The 22,954-nt window shown below is 39.3% G+C and overlaps 2 protein-coding genes across 5 annotated transcripts in view; one reads left to right on the forward strand and one right to left on the reverse strand.

Annotated features, from left to right (window-relative positions):
- Positions 1 to 2,786: 2,786 nt before the first annotated feature.
- Positions 2,787 to 14,163, reverse strand: tm6sf2b (transmembrane 6 superfamily member 2b). 2 transcript variants are annotated; one of them, XM_051376481.1, is made up of 11 exons: positions 14,055 to 14,163; positions 13,703 to 13,830; positions 11,631 to 11,734; positions 9,879 to 9,976; positions 9,601 to 9,704; positions 8,897 to 8,979; positions 8,369 to 8,493; positions 7,322 to 7,423; positions 6,553 to 6,645; positions 3,851 to 3,970; positions 2,787 to 3,141 (listed from the first exon to the last, which is right to left on the reverse strand). In XM_051376481.1, exons 2-11 carry the CDS (start codon positions 13,780 to 13,782, stop codon positions 2,905 to 2,907), a joined length of 1,146 nt encoding a protein of 381 aa, XP_051232441.1. In that variant the 5' UTR covers positions 13,783 to 13,830; positions 14,055 to 14,163; the 3' UTR covers positions 2,787 to 2,904. The 2 variants fall into 2 exon arrangements, with proteins under 2 accessions (XP_051232441.1, XP_051232442.1); XM_051376482.1 differs by having other exon boundaries at positions 13,703 to 13,827; positions 14,055 to 14,161.
- Positions 14,164 to 16,766: 2,603 nt separating this feature from the next.
- The window catches only part of si:ch73-63e15.2 (protein strawberry notch homolog 2), a 58,859-nt gene continuing 52,671 nt past the window's right edge, over positions 16,767 to 22,954 (forward strand). For all 3 annotated transcript variants that reach the window (XM_051376462.1, XM_051376464.1, XM_051376463.1), the window contains exon 1: positions 16,767 to 16,926. The gene's annotated coding sequence lies outside the window, so the exon portion shown is untranslated. The remainder of the gene's footprint in view (positions 16,927 to 22,954) is intronic.

The raw sequence follows: 22,954 nt of genomic DNA on the forward strand, positions 1-22,954 counted from the left end.
TGGGCCTCTCTCTGTCTGTCTGTTGGCCTATTGCTCAGCGAAGTACAAGGGATAATTACTTATGAGTGGACTGCTGCTATTGATGGGGTAGGGATGGAGAGGAGGGTTACATTGTTGTTTTAAAAAGCTTTATCTAACCACATAAATAACCCACTTTATCTCTGTCAAGAAAACACAGTGTGTTCATTTAAATGACATTGGCTGCATTCAAAGCATTATATCATTGAAAAGATCTGACAGATACATTCATTATTTGTCAATTATGTTGTATGGTATGTTGTTAATCAGCTTTTTTATTTTGTCCTTTGCCTGCCATACTGAGAATAGTCCTCACGGTATTGAAATTGATCTCCACAGTCTTTCTTCTAATTGAATGCAAGAGAAACCTCTTATAGTGTGCCTGCTGGTCATTTTAGTGTGTTTGTTTATGCAAACTGAATTCATTTGATATCTTTGTAAAAGACAATGATGAGAGCGGCAGCAGACTGTTTACTGGGCCACCCACACAGAGCGGGCACACAGCAGCATCACTCAGCAGAAAAGAAACAAAGAGGATGAAGGAATGTAAGTAGAGAAGGGATGAAACGCTCGCAATTTGGGCACACAGGATCAGACAGAATGCACAATGGCAGAGTCTTGTTTTCCTACTTAAAACCGAGAAAGAAAAGCTGCCTTTTTAAAACTGAGATAGGCTGGCAGGAGACAGCAGCGGTGTGTGTTCACCAGTGAGTGAGTGAGTGAGTGAGTGAGTGACAAGAGCTGCTGTTGAAGTATCCATTACCTTCTGCAGCACATGTTGGCACATCCTTGCCACTCAGCTCTGAGTAATGATCCCGCAGTGTCGAGTAAGAAATAGCAAGTGTAGTGTGGATTCATCAAGTCCCCCTCCTACTCAAACCCCCACAATGTCTATTTCACACATGTGTGGACTAACATGTGGACATTTTTAGTTACATAACACTGTACAAAATATATACAACATAAACAATGTACACCTTTTAATAAAGACTGCACCAAACAAGGCTAGAGATTAAATTGTGGTGAATTTTTAAAGGTCCTGCACAACCTACCAAATTACATGATCTCTCCAAACTCCAAAATAATTAAAGTGTAATTTTTTTTCTCATTCTAACAAAGCTAACAGGAGAAAGAGGGAGAGGTGTCAATCAACCCCAGTGTGTACACGCCGATGCAGTCCTGAGGACGTGTGATCGAGCAGGCAAGTGAGCCTTTGGTAAATGCATCATATCATCTATTTTATTTTACTCAGATTTAAACATCTTGAATATCTAAGAAAAGTAGTCAGTAAACAAATAATATGAATGATCAGAAGATGAAGCATACCTTTGGACTACTGTCACAGTCAGTATGCTATTACCGGTTTAGAAATGAATTCTTCTATAGTTCTTTATTTTCTATTTCTATTGTTGGCATATTGTAGAGATTACATTTGTTATGTTTATTAGACAACTACTATTTCACAGACAACATATTTTACCATTATATCTGCAGCAAGTTACAGTTTGCTTGTATTGCTAAACTTTCTACTGTTTTCGTCTCCTTTCTGCCTGAATTACATACGGTTTGAAAAATAGGGGCCTTGTTATGTCATTCACTGGGTTGTGTTGAAGCAGTTTAGTGCAGGTAACATAAAGATTTCTCATTTATTCATCTGTGTTTACCGACTTCAGCAAAGAAAATTGCCATGCGCTTTCCTGTTGGGTTGAGTGTGCAAAGGATGCTTTGCTGTATTTTCATCAGCTGCCCTTGAGGCTGTTCACGTTAAAGCTCTGCTGGTTCAGTCATACATATATATGGCTGAGGAATTTTTTCCGATTACACTCATGGCTGTATGCCATTCTTTATAACCAACCGCTGCTGCCTGGCAAACTACAAACTCAATCATGTGCATTTGTTTTTGTGTGGTATCTTGAGGAACAGAATAGAGCCGAGGTGTAGAAACACGTGTAAGGGGGGAAGACTTAGCATGTGTACACAGAGTCTCTGAGTATAAGTCTAAAATATAAATCATAAATTAAAATGGTTCCAATGTCAGGATGAACGTTTTAAATATTTATTATGGAAAGATAATAAATATATTTTGAAAAGAGTAAGAAAACTGAAGCCTCTGGTGTGCACACAGAGAGGAGAGGTTGTAATATAATATTCAGACAGAACATTGAGCATTAACTGTAAGAACACCTCCTATTTGCTTTTGTATTATTCTTATTATTAGTCTTCTGTTCTGTGTGCACTGTGTTGTTGAATTGTGTGCAAGCTGCTATAGATATTTTCTTGATTATGTCTCTCTTATGGGACAATCTGTCCACTTTTCCCACCACTCAAATTTGAAAGTCCTTGAGCTACAAGGTAATGGAAGGGGTTTTGCTTTAAAGGTCCAGTGTGTAACATTTAGGAGGATCTATATGCAGAAATTTAATAATATTCATAGGTATGTTTTCATTAGTGTGTAATCACCTGAATATAAGAACCAGTGTGTTTTCATTACCTGAGAATGATCACCATAGTTTCTCCTTCACACTTCACAGCCTGTTCTCATTCCCAGGTTGTCAAATACAGACGCAAGTGGTGTTCATTTAGTTGTAATATGCAACTTCACTTCAGTCTGGACCAAAGTGTTGAACCAACAGACCAACAGACTTACTGTCATTCCCATCCTAGAACTGCTCAAAACATTGTCATACAAACTTCACTGACCAATCAGCAGTTTTCACTGTTTTCAGCGCTGGAAGCATACATTTAAATAACCACTATATTCAAAGATGTTGAGCAAAATGATCTTGTATTATGGCATTTTGAAATACAGCATTTGCAATAAAACAGCTCTTCATGAATCATCAGATAAGCAATTAAACTCCAAAGGTCAGACAAGATTAAGAATTACTATTTGTCTTTGTACTTGGTATCTTTCTCCTCACTGTTTGGCAAACCTGTTTGCCCAGGAAAGGGGGCAATCTTCAGGAAGAAATAGGGGTTACTTTGAACCCGCAATGCCACCAGGATGGGAGTGGCTGCATAGAGCAAGTTAGCTGTCAGCACACACCAGAAAGCATCATTTGGGATTCGAAATGGAGCTGTGGTGCGAGGGTGGAGGGACCCCCCAATGTGGGCCCACTGGCACTGGAAGGAGACACAGAAAGGAAGACAGGAGTTAGACTGTGTTGTCATTATACAGCATATTGTTCCTAGAAGCACTGATATTTCCACCGTTGGCTATTTTGTTCTATTTTCACACTGATGGCAGGTCATTTGAATCCTGTTTCTTCCCACAAGCACCCCAGAGGAATAACTTAGAGGAAGTTGCCTGGAGTCTCTGTTCTTCCACAGTCATTAGTCTTCTGTTAAAATATAATATCCTTAAAGGGAAGATAAACAAGTGCACAGGAGATGCACAGATTTAAGAAGCTGGTTGTTTTAGAAAACAGGGAGCAAACTCTTATGAACAGTAAAAGAAAGCTTTAATCAAATGCTTCATCATGGTTCATGGTTCCAATCTTTCTGTCAGATTAGTATGGCGGAGGAGAAAGCACTACCACTTTGTTTATTACAGAAAATGTGCTTCAGAAGATAAATGTAGTCCAGGTAATAATTAGCAGGATGAGAGCTCACTACAAGCAGTTTAATTGCAGTGACCTGTGTCAGACCTCTTTGTACTGACATAAAACTGCTGATGAAAACTTTAATCAATCGAAGGCAGTAATTATCACAATGACTTAATGCAATACAACACACTGTCAGTGCAACCCACTTCAGTATGCAACACCTGCATCCCAAACTATGTATTCAGAGGCAGTTTCACTTATTGACTGTTTTGTTTTCATGTTGTTACCTGGATCACGGCTCCGGCGAAGAACACGGTCCAGTCTGACATCCATGTGCACCCAGGCTTGAGGAGACCATAAACAAATGCACCCAACAGAGGTAGTCCATAGAAGAACAAGTGCAGCATCTGTAGAACCAAATGTAAAACCTTTTAGTTTATACTGATCAATATTACTTACTTAACTGTCTTATCAGTTGAACATTACCAGTTTTACCTCCACATTTTGAACCTCTTCGATCTGTATTTTACAACACACATACATTCTGTGGTTCCATGGTTATATACAGTAGGTTATTGGTGGATATTATAGTGTATATACTTCATCGAATAGAGCTTCTGCATCCAGAGCATAATGCAGAAAGATTTCCCCTCCATCATTGTCAGTCTATGTTGTTGTTGGGTCCCGACCAACACTCCAGCAGACGATTAATACAGTACATCCTTATTCTCCTCTGGCCTACACTGCACTTTACCTACTCACACTGAATACAGAAGAGGGCCGCTTTGAATGTGGAAATACAAACACCCTCAGAATAATTTGCTGCATAAAAGTTGCATTAGTACCAGTATGGAAAAATACTTGAAAATTGCAGCAAAATACAAGTAAAAGTCAACTAGTTTTAGAAGTAAAATACAGTATTACAGTATTTTAAACCTGTATATGATCCAGGTGTTCCTGGGTAGTGATGGGCAGACTGATTCTTTTCACATAATCGGTTCCTTCAAGCTGATACATGTGAATGTATTGAACATTTAACCTTTTGAGTTTTGATACTGAAAATATGGTGTCAGTTTTTTCATGACACTCTTATGCCCGTTCATCAGATAGTGCTGCCAGGTACACAAAGTCATCCTGTATATGGTTACATTACTAAAGATAAAATATTCACTTTAATGCAGTATAGTTCTCAATCATTTAGAGTTGCGACCCCCCAGAATAATCAGGCTGATGTTTGCGATGTTATTTTATTTTATTTTCCACAACCATTTGGGGAACCATGGAAATGATCTTGTGACCTTTTTGTGTATCTCGACCCCCAATTGAGAACCAGTGTTCTGATATATTTATTCAGCATCCCACTTGTATATAGGTAGGCTATGTCAGGTCATTGTTACATAAGTGTGAGTGAGTGAGTGAGTGAGTGGAGTACTGTTTTGAAGTTGAATGTTTGGCATTATGTTGTGTTTTTTTGGAGTCCTATCAGACTTTGTTTTTGCAGCCCATGGAGTTGCCTCCTGCTGGCCATTAGAGAGAATGCAGGTTTATGACACTTCTGTGTTGTCTTCGCAGACCTTGAAGCTCTGTCCACTAATTATATACCATCAGTGGTAGCTGCCAGGCTCTCTACTGAGTGCTCAACTGGACAACGATTTATTGGTTGTCCCGCTTTCTATGTTTTGAGGGACTGCCTCACGGAGCAGGCAGCAAGAGCAGGGCCCTACGATAACAGCAAGTGGGCATGGGCAGTATGAGTGGGAAAAGTCTGGGATTCATGTCTTTCGTGAGCAGTGAGCACTTAGTACGTTTAATAGGCTGACCGGGTATAATGAACACGCAAAAAAGATCTAATCTAATGTTGAATCTAACATTTTATTCTGCAATATGACCTGCACTCGTAAGATAAACATAGTAAGTTAAAAAGTACAATATTCTCCTCGAAATGTGGAGAAAGTAAAATGAGATTGGACAAAATGGCAATTCCCAAATAAAGTCTCTGTATCTCTAATTTGGAGTACTTGGCTCAAATTTGCAACCTCAGCACAAATTACTACTTCCACACAAGGGTCATTACAGAGACCGTCTTGACCTTCAACTTAAAATATTTGGCGCATGAAAGCCAGTTTCCCACTTTATAAAACCCTCAAATTATACTACTGAACAGTTTCTTTTCATTCTCAGTCTGAGGTCTAAAAGAATTCTAATGAGTTCAGTCCAGGGCCGGAAAGCCAATCATAAATGCCCTTCAGTCTTTTGTTGAAATGTCTTTTTAGTGCTGCTACGGTAATCTGTCACATATCGTTCATCATCATCAATGAATAAAGAGGTCAGTCACTACAGAAACAGTGTAACCCTGTACAACAATCCAAACTTCATTTCATTTCCTTACACACACACAAACACAGATTTGCAAAGGCTGCTAACCAAGACATACTTTCACATGCTGCACACATACCCTACTCCCACCCAGTGAGATGCTGATGGGGGGCTTTGGCGAGGGATTAGCTTATCAAGTTCTCAGCATGCGGTTTGTCTGTCTGATCAATGACTTGCAATTGTGCCTGGACTGCAGCCCCAACAAGGTCTTTGGATAACCTATTGACAAAGCTGTGTATGCTGAACAAAGCACAACAAAACCCAGAGCCGCATAGGGTCAACCGGAGAAAATAAGGGAGAGCAGACCCACCGCCAGTCACAGTAATAATCTGTTATCCATCTTACACAAATGAAAGAGAGAGACAAAGATGCGCTGGCCTCTCAACCTTCGCTCATTGTTGCTGTAATGATGAAAAATGGCTCTGTAATCAGCTGCGAGCTAAGAGAGTGGAGGCGATAAGGGCAAGCTTCCAGCACTCTCAGAGTGATATCCATGAAAGCAGAGGTCCATTATGTGGCTGGTTATTTAAAACAGGCTGGAGAGGAGCATTCAGGTGCAGCTGCAGCAGACCCAGAGGCTGAGTGTGGAGGGACATAGAGAAAAAACACTCACCATAACTCTGGGGTAGCCTACAGGATCCTTCAGGTAGGGTTCATAGTGCCTCAGGTAGATGGAACAAGCCTCTAGTGGAGAGTCCAGAGCCACCTACAGAGGGTGGACAAAATAATAGCAACGCCTCACAATATAATGCAATTTCATCTGACAACACCACAAACGACAACTGCAAATTACAATAGTTTTTAACATCTCCCTCACACAGTTTAAATTAAAAGTAAATGTCCACAGCTAACAAAATCCACCCATCACCACCTTGAAAACTCACTAATTAAACTACATTTGAACAGAGTGCTTCTAGCTGTTTCTCCCTGTTTACAGTATTTCTGGAGAGCTAAGCTACCCAGCTGGTGGAGGTACTTCATTTACCATGCATACAGAATAGTAGTATCACTCTTCTCATCCAACTCTTGGAAAGGAAACGAATGAAGGTGTCTCCGAAAATGTCCTAACTATTCCTTTTCATTTAATATTATCCCTTTATTTGCATAGAAAATATCTTATATTAAGTATGTTAAAATACACAATTCATATATCATTGCTAGATCCTTTGTAGAGAGTAAACACATAACGTTCCCAAGTGGCTCATTTAGTTGAATGCATTGCTCGTTAAAGCAAAATAATAGATACTGTTTAGCTCCGCTGGAAGCTCCGTGGACAAACTACTCTGCAAAAGCAAGATTGGAGGCTATGCCTTTTAAAACTACAATAACAGCCATGCCCTAAACTCTGTCCATAACATATATGGGATGTAGGCTGGACTTACCAAGCCTCTGAGAATGGTGAAGGCCATGGCAGCTAACAGGAGCAGCACCAGGGTAATATCCAAGGGACGCCAGATCAGCGCCATGCTCTGAGCATGCTGGGCCTGTTGGGAGATGTACGGTATAGGGCTGGTTAGTCAAGGTTGTGGTTTCATTGCAAACTCTCACTCTGACTTTAATGAGACCCTACAGCGTAGAATTAATGAATTTGTGTATGAGGTTTTCAGTCTTTAAACTTGCATTAAGTGATTAACTTTTTGGCCACTTGGGGGAACCTGATATAGTCTGTAAATAACTATATATTGTCACCGGTAAATACAACATATCACAACATAGTTGATATGGTGGTGCATATTTACATATCCAGCATTTTGTAGCAAAGTTTATGTCAGCCTGTTGAATGTAAGTCCAATATTCTCTCTTCTTTTAGCTCTGCTTTGCTCTCCACCAACTCCCAAAGTAATACTGGTATCTGTCTCTTCAGATGCTCAATGATCTACTATGTTTTCTTGCTAGAAACTAACTTTGTTTGTTGGCCGTTTGGTGCTGTGTGGGAAGCATACAGTCGAAACAGAAAATGACACTATAAGAGAGTGATAACAGTGGAGTTACGGGCCAGAAAACTAAAACAATGAGCTGAAAGACACCGAAAGGCTCTGTAGAGCTGAGGGAACTGCAGACTTGGGTGATAATTCTTTGTGTTTGTTACCACAAGAACCTCTTTCACATATAAGTAATGTGATTCATTATTCATATATGAGTGTCTAAGAACATGTCTAAGACCTAGCTAATTGAGTTTGAATGAAGACTGCAGTGGTCTAAGGCTAAATTGAGTTGACTCTTGTGCTAGAGCTACTGTATGTTACAGTCTTACGATTAACTCAGAACAATTTCTGGATAATGTGATGTGAGGAAAAGGAAGTGGTGAACATGCCATACTATCACACTGATGACACCACTGGAAACTGTACCAGCTCATAGATATAAATTCTCTCTAAATCTCTCCAAATTCATATCAAGGTCTAACCATTCACGTCTTATAGGCTTACATTGTATCCACCGATTAGTGGTCTGTCCTTGGGCTTAGTGAACAGTGTGACGGCTCCCCATACAGGCATCAAAAGGAAGAGAAAGTTGAGCCAGAAGGCCGGACGGATCTCTGATCCATATTTACCTGCCATAAAGAAAAACAAAGAGACTTTGTACTCACCCATACAAAGGCACACTGTAAATATCTCAATGTAAATTAATAATTAAGCTTCCAAATAAAACCTCCACAGGGCACAGGCAAAGACATACAGTACAGTGTGTCTATGATAACAGAACAGAGGGAACATTGTAGACGAGTTTGATCCTGTGACACTTATGTATGCAGTTTGAAATGCCAACAACAGATGCTTTAAGTCTGTTTTCTGCTTTGTTCTGTGGGTCGTGACGGCAGGCGAGGCATGGGGCTTGTGTCTATTTTGTTGGCAGGCTGAACTGTGACACTGATGGTACACGGCAGTGCAGATGTTCACTTGATTAAAGCTTGTCATCATGGGACTGGTAGAGGGGGAATAGAAGATGAGCCTCACCTGCCACTATCCCGGCAATAAACACGCTCATGTTGGCACACAAAGAGCCAGCCCAGAACAAGCCCAGGGTACGGTAAGCTTTCCTGGGAGAGAAACCAAAAAAACAAGGGTGATTATACTATTGTAGAGATAGCTGGTAAGGATAAACCAAGTGCAGCTGTATAAAAGTATAACTTCTTACACATCTATCATACATGTTTTGTGTAATAGAAATCCCAGCACAGTTTCTCCCAGTGGTAAAAATCTGACATTGTTTAAAAGAGGATTTCATTTCCATGATAGCGCCTGCCCCAAGGCAGCGCTCGCTCTGAACTCTTGAACTCACTGGCTGCATTTTATGACTAACTTAGTCTAGATGTTGTCTAAACGTACTATTTTATTCAGGCCACTGTGTGGATTTTATGTGATAAATTCCCCCCATGAATCTCAGCGGTGAAATGCATGATTTGCATTAAACTGCATTTACTATTTCTTTAAGATATCAAATATATGGAAATAACAGGTCTGACATCTATAGTGTGCTGCAGAACATTTTAATCTTAGGATTGAAGTGTATTACTGCTACATTCAGCTTCCACAACCTCCTATGTAGTTGTTTGTTCAGTTAGATGCCATATATCTCTGTAAAATCATCTGAGGCAGGCGTTTTGTGATGGAGAGCATGATAAATGAGCTTGCTGTGACTTGACTTGACCATCACCCACCTGTCTGTTATCCTGCTGATCATCACCAGGTACATGATAAAGTGTGCAATTCCATCCCAGTAACACATCATGATGGCATAGGCTGTTCCCAGATAGGGCTCTCCCTGAAACACAGACAGTGTGGTAATGACAGACAGCTCTCTGTGCTTTGATTTAGTTGTTGTTGTTTGTTTAATCGTCTACCACTGTATAATCTGTCAAAAGTCCAGGCACAGATATTGTTGTATTTGTGCACCAGGTATAAATTATCATCAGTATTTTAGTTGTAAGAATCTTACCGTCTTTTGGTAGAATTCCATGAAGCCGGAAATAATGCCGTCATACTCCAAGGCACTTATCAGGTCAATCACACAAGTAAAGCAAAATACAGCAAAAACTGCAACGGCAAGAAACAATACAGGGAAATAAAAATGTCTACCTGATACTGGACATGAAAAATTGCCTCATTTTAAAAGTTATTTTATTTCAGGTGTATGTACGTAAGGGAAGGTGGGTCAGCTTAGAAAAACATAATTCAGAAACCCCTGTGATTTTGAAAGTTATCTGCTTTGTCTACATACTTATATAGGGGGTTATTGTGGGTGCCAGGATGGGCAGGTTGCAATTTCACTAGTGAACAATAAATACACCGCAACAACCGTCAACTTATGAAAACACTGGCTACAGCATGTTGGAGACATTCAGCAGATGATCACGGGAGATATCGAGTGGCTCAGACCATAATAAGCCATCAGCAATGTGCAGCAATGCATGGAATTCAACAATATAATTGTGTATAACAACCTGCTTGGGCACATACAGGGTATCTCTGCTGTCCACGATAAACTGCTGAAGGATCTTATAGAGGATAACATGTCCGTTTCACGGTTAAAAAATGTGGCCTGGACTGATTAATCCATGGTAGACTCAGCATGTGCGGTAAACAATATGAGGCAATAGACCTTTTTTCCATGATTAAACTGTGCACAGCAGTCGGGTAGGTATGACTGTTTGGGGACATTCAGCATGCTGCTGATAAGTGTAGATGGGCAGTATATAGTATATATTAGTATTATCTAACGCAGTTGTAATGAACAAAAACAGAGCATCCACACAGAGATGTTGGACAAAGCACACGTCTGCATCAGTGATTTACAGTTGGATTCAGTTCATAGGGAACAGCTGTAAAAGCCATTACAATGATTTACTGGCTGGACTTTGCAGAATGTCATTATAAAGTGAATCACTGTGTGTTTTGACACAGGCATCTCTCTGCAGATACCATGGCTTAAAATCGCTGTATCACATCCTTCCTATCTGTCCTTCACACACTCTTTGAACACAGATGCACATATTACACGCACATGCACACAAACACATTTTGTCTCTCCTGTGCACCAGTGTCTCTCTAATCCTCAGGACAACCAGGTTTATCTCTGACATCTAACAGGTGAGATAGCAGGGGGATTATGGCTCTCTATCATTGAGAAGAGCCTGCCACAGCATTGTCCTCATTGTTGTGGTTCTACACAACACTGGTGTGGCCTTGGGCACCGACTACCGATATATCACCTCGTTCATGTCCCACTAGCATAGCCCCTGGCATCTGATTGTGGGGAAACCACTGGCTAGAAATGGAGAACGTATTAGAAGATATACATAACAAAGAATTATATGGCATAAATCACTACTTAATTAAACGTGCGTGAAAGATGCTACTATCACAGCAAAAAAATACAGATGTCCTTGTGGCATAACGGAGTAATTCAGCTGAAATGTTAAGTGTTGTGAAGGTCAGTCATGCCTCAGAAAATTCTGGCTAAGCTTTGCTCTGAGCCTGATCAGTCTAAGCAGCTTTCTACGTATCAGGTGAAATCACTTTTAGCACAATTCATGTTTTCACTCAGACACAGTGTGTAGCAAGCGAGAGTTCTGGAAACCCTTTTGAGAGAGTTGGAATCTGTTCCAGCACAATGCATAGTAGTGATTAACTCGGGGTATTTGGAAATGTATTGCAAGTAGGTTGGGAAATGCATATTTGTGTTAATTACCAAAGAATAAAACGTCTTTAGGCGGGTTGCCACGAGTGATGAGGAAGTAAAACAGAAAAACAATCACCAACACAGCAACGCCAATCTCCAAGATCACATAAGGCCTGTGAAAGAAGAGAAATTATTAGTTATCTAATAAAACAACAACACATTGTCCATGTTTTTTTTTTTAACATAATCTCTCTGCTGACACTGCACTTTCAAACATCTCCCTCTGATTTTCTGCTCCATTCTCTTAACTAATTAGTTTCTCCAATGGAAGTTGTGCCAGTCTTTTCCGCAGAACTAAATTAGTAAATGATGATGAATGGGAAGTCAGCGAGAATGATAATCACACACCACAGTTAACACAGGGGGAAATAATGCAGAAGTGTGAGGGGGAATCTGCGCGATAGAGGCACCACAACCAGAGAGAGCAAATGCACTGCTGGTGTGGTAGTTTGTGTGCCTGGAGATTCCTGGTGAGATGGCAGTGTCACATTGAATTTACCTTCCTGATATCCTGCCACCTCAGGTTGCATTAACAAAAAAACAGAGAATAAGCAGTGGCCTCATATTTAAGCTGCAAGATTTAAAAATATATATTGCTGAGTTTAAGGTGTCGCTCGGTCTTGACATTAAAATTCTGATTCAGTATTGCTGGTATTGATCTGATAAAACTCCTGTGGTGCAAACTTTTCCTTTTAAAATAAGATTATGCTTTTTTTTATATAGTATTTTATACATTGGATGGCTTGTTTTGCCATAGACAATATTTTTATAGTTTTATAATTAGCTTGCCAGTCTAACAGAATGATGTATGAAGCCATAATGTAAACTTTTAGTAAACATTAGAACAATTTTCCCTTCCCACTCTAGATCTGCAATACGCCACCTCTCATACTGCTGTGGTGGTATGCCTGCCAGTGGCTTAAATGCACAGCTTTACAGAGGCATAATCAATCATAAGCAGAGGTGTGGGAAGCAGCAAGCTAAGGCCATGTTAGTTCAGCACTGCCCTCCATGTTTACTGGTCAAAGGTACTGCTGCCTTGCGCTGGAAAAGATTAATGTGCGCAAGGTATCTCCTAGTAAACAACATTACATCCTTGGAAAACTCACAATGTGTGCTCACAGAAGGGAAAACAAATGCTGTGAGAGCAAAGGGAAGCTCCCTTACTACCTCTCCAATTCAACAGTACAGGAAGATTTATGCACACAATACTGTTTGTTTGCAGAGTGGGAGAGCACGAGGCATATTGTATGTCAAGAGCAATTTATCAAACTCTGTGCAGTCTGTATTGATTGTCAATGTCCACACACTCAAAAAAGAGCCAGCAGAGATATCCACACACTGGGGGTATAAAAGTCTATGGGAAATTGGAAATACTGTATCTTATGGTGAAAAGTATGAGTGGACCATGTATTTTACCACTAGCTCTGATTATTCAGCCTATAGTGTTGCAGTGTGCAATCATCAACTGTAGACAATATTATAAAGGTAATATACCAATAAACATGTAAGCTTTGAATTAGAAAATGATCCATTACAGCTTTGAAAAGTAATTATGTCCAGCATCATATCATTTTATCTCCACAAATTCTGCTCACATTGCCTTCTTTTTGCTCCCTGTTCATTTTCTTGCTCCTCCAGGAAATGTCAGGTTTAATCATTTAAAGGGCCTGCACAACTAAAGACACAATTGGCAAATACTCTGAACATCATTGAATTAGTAGTGTTCAACATGGTCAAGGATTTATGAGGCTGTCGTAGTCAAATACAGACAGAAATATACCTTGTGTTTTAAGCTTACAGTGTGCTCTAGTGGTAGTGAAATATACTGTCTGGGATTCCATGAAACAGAAATCAACTGCACTATTTGACATCTATTATAATTATAACAAGTTGGATTGTATATTAACAAATATTAGTATAGTTAATAACCGCACATGTTGTTTGTATAATATTGTTGTATAAAAGCTACAATTTTATTGCAATGATTTACAGCTTTCCATCCAAAACAGAAAAGTGTAGATCTATTCAGTTTTTAGATCGAACTAAGCGATAAAAAAACTGTAAACGTTAAGACTTACTCTTGAAATTCAGGAATGGTGTTCATGGCATAAAGAACGCCAAGGGCAGAAAATGAAAATAAAAAGACAAGGGTCTCCATCTCTTCAAAAGCTGTCGAGCCTTCCTCCCTACAGAATCCACAGCACTGCTGAAAATACAATCAGTTTTAAGTCTGCTCCAGCAATAGTAACACTAATATTTGATCACATCATCATTCAAGCTATGTCAAGACATCAATATATTTATGAAAATGGGAACAAATGAAATATATATTTTAAGCCAAATTAAATTATATGAATGTCATAAAATAAAATCCTGAATGAGAACTGCAGTTTTGAATAGTACGGAACAAGAAACAGAGCAGGCTCTTACCGTCTGGCTATCCTTTCGGTGGATTAATCAAATTACAGCTGGCCTGAGGCACCCATGGCCTTTACTGGGAAAATAATGAAGCGGAGACAAAGGAGCTTTTGGGGGAAAAGTTACACAATTTGGTTTGTCAGAGATTTACATAAGTCGCATTAGAGAAAAGGCCCACATTCCACTTTATAGAGCAACACCCTTTGATTTTCATTCCTGTTCTACAGAGTACTTAATGTCGGGTTTTATTAAATGTGGGCATTGTGTGCTCTATAGTAAGGACTGCATGAATGTGACCGTATTCCATTTTCTTTAGGGAATCAAGCACCAACAGTAATTGGAAAGCGATTGTTTCTGTGGGCTCTTTTAATTCTTTCTCCTTTTAATTATTCCCATCCAAGCAAAAGTTAAGAACACTTCCTGGCCTAGAATATATGAAAATGTCCACGTATCAAAACACACTTGGTTAATTTCCCATAATTTAATTTAGGCACATTGGTTAAGTTCCCATAAATCAAGTTATGAAAAACTGAGTTTTGTAACAAACTGCTTGCTTCTTCTATAGGATGATTCAAAAAGGAAGTGTCTTTGACGTGCCTTATGGCTTGTCATCTAAACTGAGACAGACAAGGTTATTGCAGACCAGTCTGGCTGTGACATATAATGAACACATTAACAGGAAGTGGGAAATATGTATGCAGTGATTTCTCAATAATGATCAAAATTTCTCAATGGAAGCAAATCCTCATTGTAATGGTAATGGTTTTATTTGTTCAGCCCCTGGGATTACTGCTCGTTACTTGGTATATTCAACCATTACTTTGCTCAAACAGATATGACAGCAAGATCCAGTTCGCTTCAAGTGTTTGCAGTAGGATTCCAGTAGGGTGCGCCAAATTCAAGCTAAAAGAGCAGTCTCCTTACCAATTACTTTGGAAATTTAACATCAGGCTATAGTTTTTATTTAAAATGTTATCAGAATTGTTTCATTGTGTTAGAGATTAGTACATCACAGGTATCTGCTGTTATTGTGTTGAACCAATTCAGATACCAGGGGCAATGTTAGTCTGAACTGAAACTGTCCTTAATGATGAGCTTACATGCATTATAAAGGTGTAACTAAACTGTGTCAGGATGCATTTATACCCTTTTTACATCCTGTATCATTAACCACCACCTTGCTGAGATTATGACAATACAACAATATCAGAAAGAGAAGACAAAACACGACCCTGCCAGTATCTTTCACGAGCTGTACCTCGGATTTGAGCACCAACATACACACACACACACCGCCCCTTTGCTTCCCACCATCCTCCTTTGTTGGGAAAAGGGGGGAATGGTATACCAGGAAGGCAGTAGCAGTGTGTGTTTGCTGGAAACAACTGGAGCTCTTCCAGCTTTGTCGTTCAATAACGTGAAATGGACAGATGGATGCCAAAATGAGACAGTGACCTGCAGGAAGAAGATGAACATGTATTCCATTTAACATCTAAAATGAAATATGCTTTTATACAATAACTGTCTGCGGAGAAGTGATTTGAATGAAATACAATGCATGAAACAATAATGAAACAAATTTGGTTTTGGTTGTGCAGAGAATCATACACCCATAGGATACAGAAAATATATATATAGATTTATTTTTTTATTGTGCATTTGTATTGCGTATACTATTTTATGCAGATGTGCAATGTTGAAATGCAGTTGTTCCTCTTCTGAGAAATTTTACCCAGTGAGCATTTTCCTACATTAATTAGTCACCAGCTTTGACGATGATTACTAGTAGGAGTGGTAGTAATAGTTATAGCATCAGCAATGGTACTTATCGTGGGCTGAATTTAGGGCCATGGCCTCTTAAAGTGTGAGAGAGAAATCTGCTGCAAAATCTTGCAAGTACAAATATGCTCAATCGAATATGATTAGTGAAAGAAATTATATACTGATTCATTCATGAAAATTAAGCTTTTCATTTGTTGTTGGTTTTTACTGAAGCAATCTGAAGAAAAGCTGCCTGTGAATCTGTGAATATTTTGAAAATGTTATAAAATTATAATTACCACAACATCTTCAGCATCAACATTTAGCCTTAAATCGATAAAAAAAAAAAAAAAAACAGACAAATATAAATGGACTTTCAACTTAAATAGTCAATTTTATTTGTGTGTTGCAGCCTTAGGTACAATAATATTAATATTAGTTATGTCTCATGGAGGAACATTTATTTATAGACCTCTTTCCTAGAACAATTTGTCTGAAAAGTCCTGACTCAATTTTCAGATATGATAGAGTTTAATGGTTCAATTAACTTCAAAAGCCTTCATCATTGTTACAAACCAACCTAGATTCAGTTTGCACACAGATAGTTTACAAAATGTCGGTTAATAAATACATACAATACATAAATACATAATAATAGCATCAAGTCGTAGATTTATATTTTACAAGAAATTATGAACATTGGGCTACTCATCAAGCTTTTCTGAGCTTATTGTTATTATTAGGTTATTATTATTTAATACGATGACATTAAAGCCAATAACTGAGCTCTCACTGGCTATTTTATTGTCTCATCTACCGTCATTTTAATGTATTTATTCTAACCTGAAGCATTGGTTCAAGTGTGCCAACCAGCACTATGATGAACTATTTAAGGCCTGGCTGTTTGCTGCTCGCGATCGTCAAGCGGCATTACGCGTGACGACAGCGGCGGAAATATTTTTTCGCTATTCAAAATGGCACCGTCTCAATCAGGAAGTGGAGAAAACAACTAAGAAGAATAAGTTGGATAAAATTCCTTATTTCTGTTACTTTGACGCGAGTCTTCGTTCAAAAGTCGCCCGTTTGCCCGGGGTTTGGATTGAGAATAAGTAACACGTTCACGGTAAGTGTAATTGGAGGATTTAGTGAGAAGCTAAGCGACACATCGGCAGTTGCCTTATAACAAGATGCGTTCGAGGCAGCCTCTCCTAGGCGCGCACGTTTTTAACGACGGGCTACGCCGGTTCTTGAGCAGCTGCATTGAGTTAAACGTTATCATAGGAGACGTTATCGGTAAACTTGGTCCGAGTTGAGACCAGAGGAAGTTAGGCTAGCCGTGGCAAATTTAAGAGACGTATTGCCATTGATAACTCGGCATCACTACGCCACCGTCAAGAAAAGGCCAGCAGCTAACAAAGCTAGCCTGCTAGTACTTAGTGATAAGCTATTGCTTTGATAGAAGCTAACCAGCGAGTAATGTCTCTCAAATAAATCCGTGCTACACTTTACTTTTAAAAGAGTAACATCCACCTTCATGTGCTCGTACGTAAACTAAAATGGTCCACCATGGGGACACAACATAATCGGAAGATTTTATTCAGCAAAGTAGATAGCTTCGTTACTCCATTAACATACGCAGGCAATGGACAAAACGAACATACCCAAAGTGAGAAAAACGACTATGAGCTATGCTAACCTAGCTAGCACAATTAGCTATCCGAAGTATGTCTTGTTTTAGCAATCTAGTGTGGGATCTTGCTTTATTTTGCCATCCATTGTTGTAGTTCGAGAAAGTGAAGTGGGCAAATCAGAAATACTTTGTAGCAAACGTTTGCTTCCCTGCTAGCTCTTGTTAAATGTATCGTGTGTCGTTCGTTAAGCTAACATTAGTGGCAGTAACACTAACGTAGAGTTAGCCCTCCTTTGTGCTCTGAGACCTATGTGCCTCTCTCCAAAGGAAGACACATTTCGGCTTACTATTGTATTGATTGTACGAAAACGTTACACGAAAGTCCCTACGATTAACGCTGTATGCACATACGCAAACACGAAGAAATATTAGCTAACGTGGAAAGCGATTGCACCGTTTTAGTATAATCTTATTTAATATAAGTTGGGAATTAACATAGTTTTCACAAAGCTTTCGGAGATATAGCCCCGTATGTGTGCAACTGCATTCATAAATGAAAAACGACAAAAAAAGATTTTAACTTTTCCTTTTAAACGAGACAGGAAAAGTTACAATCAGCATCGTAGTTGTAGGCATTCATAGCAGTAATAAACTTTGGTCGGCTACGCAGTCAGTGGTGTAATGATAGCTGTATGTAATATGTTTCCCAAAGATTCATTGAAGTATACGATGTTGGAGCTGCGTATCAGTTTAATAATTAAATGCTCATCGAGAAAGAAGTGGCCCAGTATAAAGTGACAATTACCCAATAAGAGCTAAAAATGGTCACTGGTGTTTTCTTGAATTTCATAGTTTTTGTGTCATAAGATAGTAATTAAAAAAAAGGATATGATCTAAAAATATTGGCTTGAATGTGTGACAGAAACCAGACATACTGGGAAATACTGGGGGTGAATCAGAAAACTGGAGGAGTTACCAGGAGGAAATGAAAATAGCTCTCACAAAGCTGTCCCCTCTAGTTCTTTTTCTTTCCTGCAATTTTCACCCTTTAGTTTCCAGTGTGTATAATGCCTGCAGCCAAGGCTGGTCAGGCCGCACGCAAGCCTTGACATACTATGTTGCTATGGTGGCGGGCAATTTTTCTAATTATGTCATTCCCCCTTTGTAGAGGGATACTATTCGGTAACTGTGAAGTGAATGACGTGCTTGGTTCCTGTCTTTTACTTGAGGGCCCTTAACCCCAAGTGGTCAATGGCCTTGGTGTCATTTGCTGTCATATCCCTCTCGCAGTTATGTCTCTTTCTCCCTCCCAATACAGGGTTTAATAGCAACAGTCAGGCTGGTTTGGATTGTGCATTTGGATTGTCAATCTGAAATACAGGCTAAAGCCACAACTCCATGCTCCTTTTGTTGTTTCACCTGTCCAAAACCTAGAGTACTAAAACTTCATGATTATTAGATGCCTGTTCTCAGAGAAAACCCTACAGGCAGGGAAATGGCTTGGTCGGATAGTACTCTCTTTGTGTCCTTATTTCTTTTGGTGTAACCAAAATAATAGTCATTCACAGAAGACTTATTTCACGCATAGATTTTGTCAAGACAAACAAGCATGCCATGTAATATTTTAAGTATATGTGCAAATGTCATAGTAAAAGTAATTTCTGAACAGTGCTAGTATTTGTTCGTGCATGTGTGTGAGAGTTAAGTTGCATGTTTCTGCCACACAGCTCCCTTTTTATAATTTCTCACTGTGTCAGACAATTGATGGCTGTCTGCCCTGCAGGGACTCTGAGGGTCACAACACACCAGATCTGTTGATACAGTGTAGAGCCTACAGGAACTGTAAGGATGATACACAGAGAACATGGGGGTGTTTCTTAAAGCAGGATTAGCAAGTTTGTCTGGTAACTTTGAAAAGTGTAAAGACAAATATTCATTTTCATAAATGTGTCATCCAGGTTCCTTTTTTAAATGCATTCATATAATTATCGCCAGGAAATGGCATGCTCTATTTTTTTGTTAGGGATATTAGTTTTTTGAAACTAATATCACTAGAGTGAGCTCAAACAGCTGTGATCCATGGCTCAACTGTGGCTCATGCCCTCTGCTCTCTGTGACTTGGCCTCCATTCTCCATCTCCGTTCATCTTTGCTTGCCCGTTCTTTCTCCCCTCCCCAATTGGTGCCAGTGATAAATCTCATTTATGGACCATGGGCTGATTAGAGTGAGAGTGAAAAATGTGGAGTGGAGGAGGGGAATCGGGGCTAGGTAATACGTTAGATTCAGTTCCTGCTTTCCTGGAATCTGGCCTTCATTAGATAATAGTTCATGTGTTAAACATAACATGGATATTTGGTCAGAAGAGAATGAAAGAACAAGTGACAGTTGTGGGGAACATATGGCCATTGTGTTCACTCTACACGGTGACAAACAAACAGGTCCTTTACAATGGGCTGTTTGAGTAGCCCATATCTCAACTAGTATCCAGACCTGGAGGCTATGTGGATCTCTCCCAAGCCACATAAGAGCTGTGTAATAGGTTTGACTGAAATGCAAGAGAGTATGCCACACTGTGGGATTCCTCGCTGCTTTTCCTTATGGTGATCTCTGGAAAAAGTGTGTCAACATCGTTAGAAAAGCAAACAGCGATTTCGAAATTGGACTCATCCAGGAAGGAGAAATGAGAGAAATGGTCCACATGTTTGAGTTATCAGATTTATAACCTGGCCCAAAAACGGGGAAGGAAAAACTGTGTTATTTGAAGGCTGACACATGACCTGGACTGTAAAATGTTTGGAGTAACATATGTAGTACGGTGGTCTCATATACCACATTTTACACGCCAAGACTCGTGATCAACATGTTTCCCAAGGCTGTCCTGCCTGCACGGGACACTTGATGACCCAAGATAGTCTTGTGTTAGGCCATTTACGCAAGATAAGAACATCTAATGTGTTGTCTCATGTTGACCCTGTTTAACTGGGCAATCTGTTACACACGCTAGGTCGACCCTGATCTCAGTGTTGGTTATTGATATAGATGTCAATGAACATGCGACCTGTTCCCCCTGATGATTGTTCTGTGTTGAACGTATTAGTGGTAGTTATGTAATAGAGGATACATTTTTATGTAGATATTTGCAAATTAGCAAGCTCCCATCTTTTCAGAATGATCAAAAAAGCTTTTATACACATAACCTTTAGATCCTTATTTTTGGAAATACTGTAGGTTCAATTGTTTACATTTCCACTCCAGATATTAGAGTATACTCTATGATTCATATTTTGTTTATTCCCAATATTTTATTATTTCCCACACACATTTTTTTTATAAAAGCTTTGAAAAGGGACTTGAAGCACATCTTCTATTTCTCCCTCATTAAGAAATTCTAAATATATGAATTCCCCACCCACCACAGCTGCTTGGGTTAAATTGACTAGTGAAAGAGCAGTATGAATCAAGATGGCTAGTGTTAGCAAACACTGGAGAGATTCAGCCATAGCCTACATGTTTAAGTCTCAGTCAGGCCCAGAATCAAATGAGGAGTCTATTGTGCACCACAGTCAGCATCATAATGTATCGTAATGGTCAGTGTAGTTAGTATCTTTTATTTGTTTATATTGGTTGTTAGCTTGTGGCTGACAGTTAGTGAAATATACAATAATATATATACACAGTGTTACAGTTTGTTCATATTGTCACATTGTTATTACATAGTAGAGGAAGCGCCAGGGTCCAGTTTACCTCCAAAAACGGCACAATCTACCATGTTTGCTATCAAAAGTCCGCTCTGTGCTTAAGGTTTCAGGTTTCTTTGCAGATGGCGTTTGGTAGACAGTGACTGGCGTTCAAATTTGTTACGTACCAAATCTAGCATGCCCGGCATACGTTTGAATCTGAGATTTTAGGGAAGTCTACAGACATCTCCCCCTTCAGTAGAGGAATGGGACAACATCTATCTAGTGACAAACTTTGCACAGATACAAGATACATTTTTGAGTGGAGGGGATCTGTAAGAAAAAATAATTTAACTGCAGAACTATGTGCGACATGATGAGAGATACTTGCTCTTTTCTCTGCTTTGTACAGTCATGTTCAGAGTGGGGAAAAAAACATATAACCAAAGCAAGTGCTTTGTTAGGTCGGTGCTTAAAAACAAGTCTGTAGCCCACAGCTAAATGTTGAGGAAATCAGTTTACTTTAACAGCAGTTAAGCAGAGCCATATTATCCCTGGCTACCGGGATCTCTACCTGGTGTGAGGGCACACTGTCAGCAGATATGATCACCACACCATGCACAAAGCATGCTCTAATTGAGGAAAATGCATTTGCCAGTTAATTTTCATAACCCTTACTTTTAAGTATTTTGATTTGCTTCTTTAAAATGCAGTTATATTTCTGTAGCCTATGTGTCTAAATTGTCCTTTTACAAACATGTTACAGGACATCCTAAGGCCCATGGTTTGGTGAATTCTAGTCAGTTGGGAATATATTAGTAAATATTTGCCATTCTTGTTTTCTGAATGGCTCACATTGAATTTATCCATAGGATATTTAAATTTGTCATTCAAGACAGAAAATATCTTGTTTGTCAGAAAAGAACAAACGTTAGTCTGTCGTTATTGGTCAGCCACAGCGTCTCCAGGCCAATTCAGTGGCACCTGCTTCGTCCTGCCCATTGACAGTTAAGGCCCTGCCTTGTATATATTTGCACTGTTGGCAATCTTAACTTACCTTTGTCCTTAAAGAATGGTTCATTTAATCTCACACGACACGGTCCAATTGGATTTATGTGTTTTTTGTTTCATTTTTTCAAGTGAGGCAACAGTTTGTTTCTTGTCTTCAACCCATCCTTCAGTTAGTGAGACAGTGTTGGAGGGGGGGGATTTGTGAGAAGATTAAATGGATTTGAGCCACAGGAGAATAGGTGCTGGCAAGCATTACAAGACTTTTTCTAGAGAACAGAGTTCAGGACAAAGTAGGATAATGCAGTACTACACTGGAATTAAGATAAGTTGTAAAAGTGATATTGTTTACTTAAAGAGCCAGACAGGCAATACAGGAATTAATATTTTAGTTTAAATGGCGCCTGAGATTTATTTCTTATTTAAGCACATACAAAATTTACTTGCCACAGATGTTGCACAAGAGCACCAGCATCTCCGACCAAAACAATGGCCACTACAGCTGATCAGGCTCCATAAACAAAACCATACACCAGGCATTACCAAGCAGATAAGTGGACAACACATTTCAAACTTGAAAAAACAAAATAAAACTCACCAAGGCCATGTTTGTTAGTCTTTCCACTGCCTTTCTAACAACCACAAACTCTGGTTAGGTCAAAATAAACCCTTAATCCACCAAATTAGATGAGAAAATACATATATGCCATATATAACGTTAGCTAATCCTTGGGGACAAATGTGTATTTAACACGGACAGGCTCAGACTGTTAATTTCTAAGTGTGTGACAACATTATGGAAAGGATCCACATTGTGATAGACCTTTTGTTTAACC

This window comes from Dicentrarchus labrax, unplaced genomic scaffold, assembly GCF_905237075.1.
Source record: "Dicentrarchus labrax unplaced genomic scaffold, dlabrax2021, whole genome shotgun sequence".
Lineage (NCBI taxonomy): Eukaryota > Metazoa > Chordata > Actinopteri > Moronidae > Dicentrarchus > Dicentrarchus labrax.

Excerpts from the sequence above, each read along its gene's own strand:
- tm6sf2b (XM_051376481.1), bottom strand. The coding sequence starts at position 13,782 with ATGGAGACCCTTGTCTTTTTATTTTCATTTTCTGCCCTTGGCGTTCTT. Across the intron at positions 6,646-7,321 it reads TCACCATTCTCAGAGGCTTG|GTGGCTCTGGACTCTCCACT; the intron begins GTAAGTCCAGCC and ends CACCCTCTGTAG. Across the intron at positions 3,142-3,850 it reads TCGCCGGAGCCGTGATCCAG|TGCCAGTGGGCCCACATTGG; the intron begins GTAACAACATGA and ends GTCTCCTTCCAG.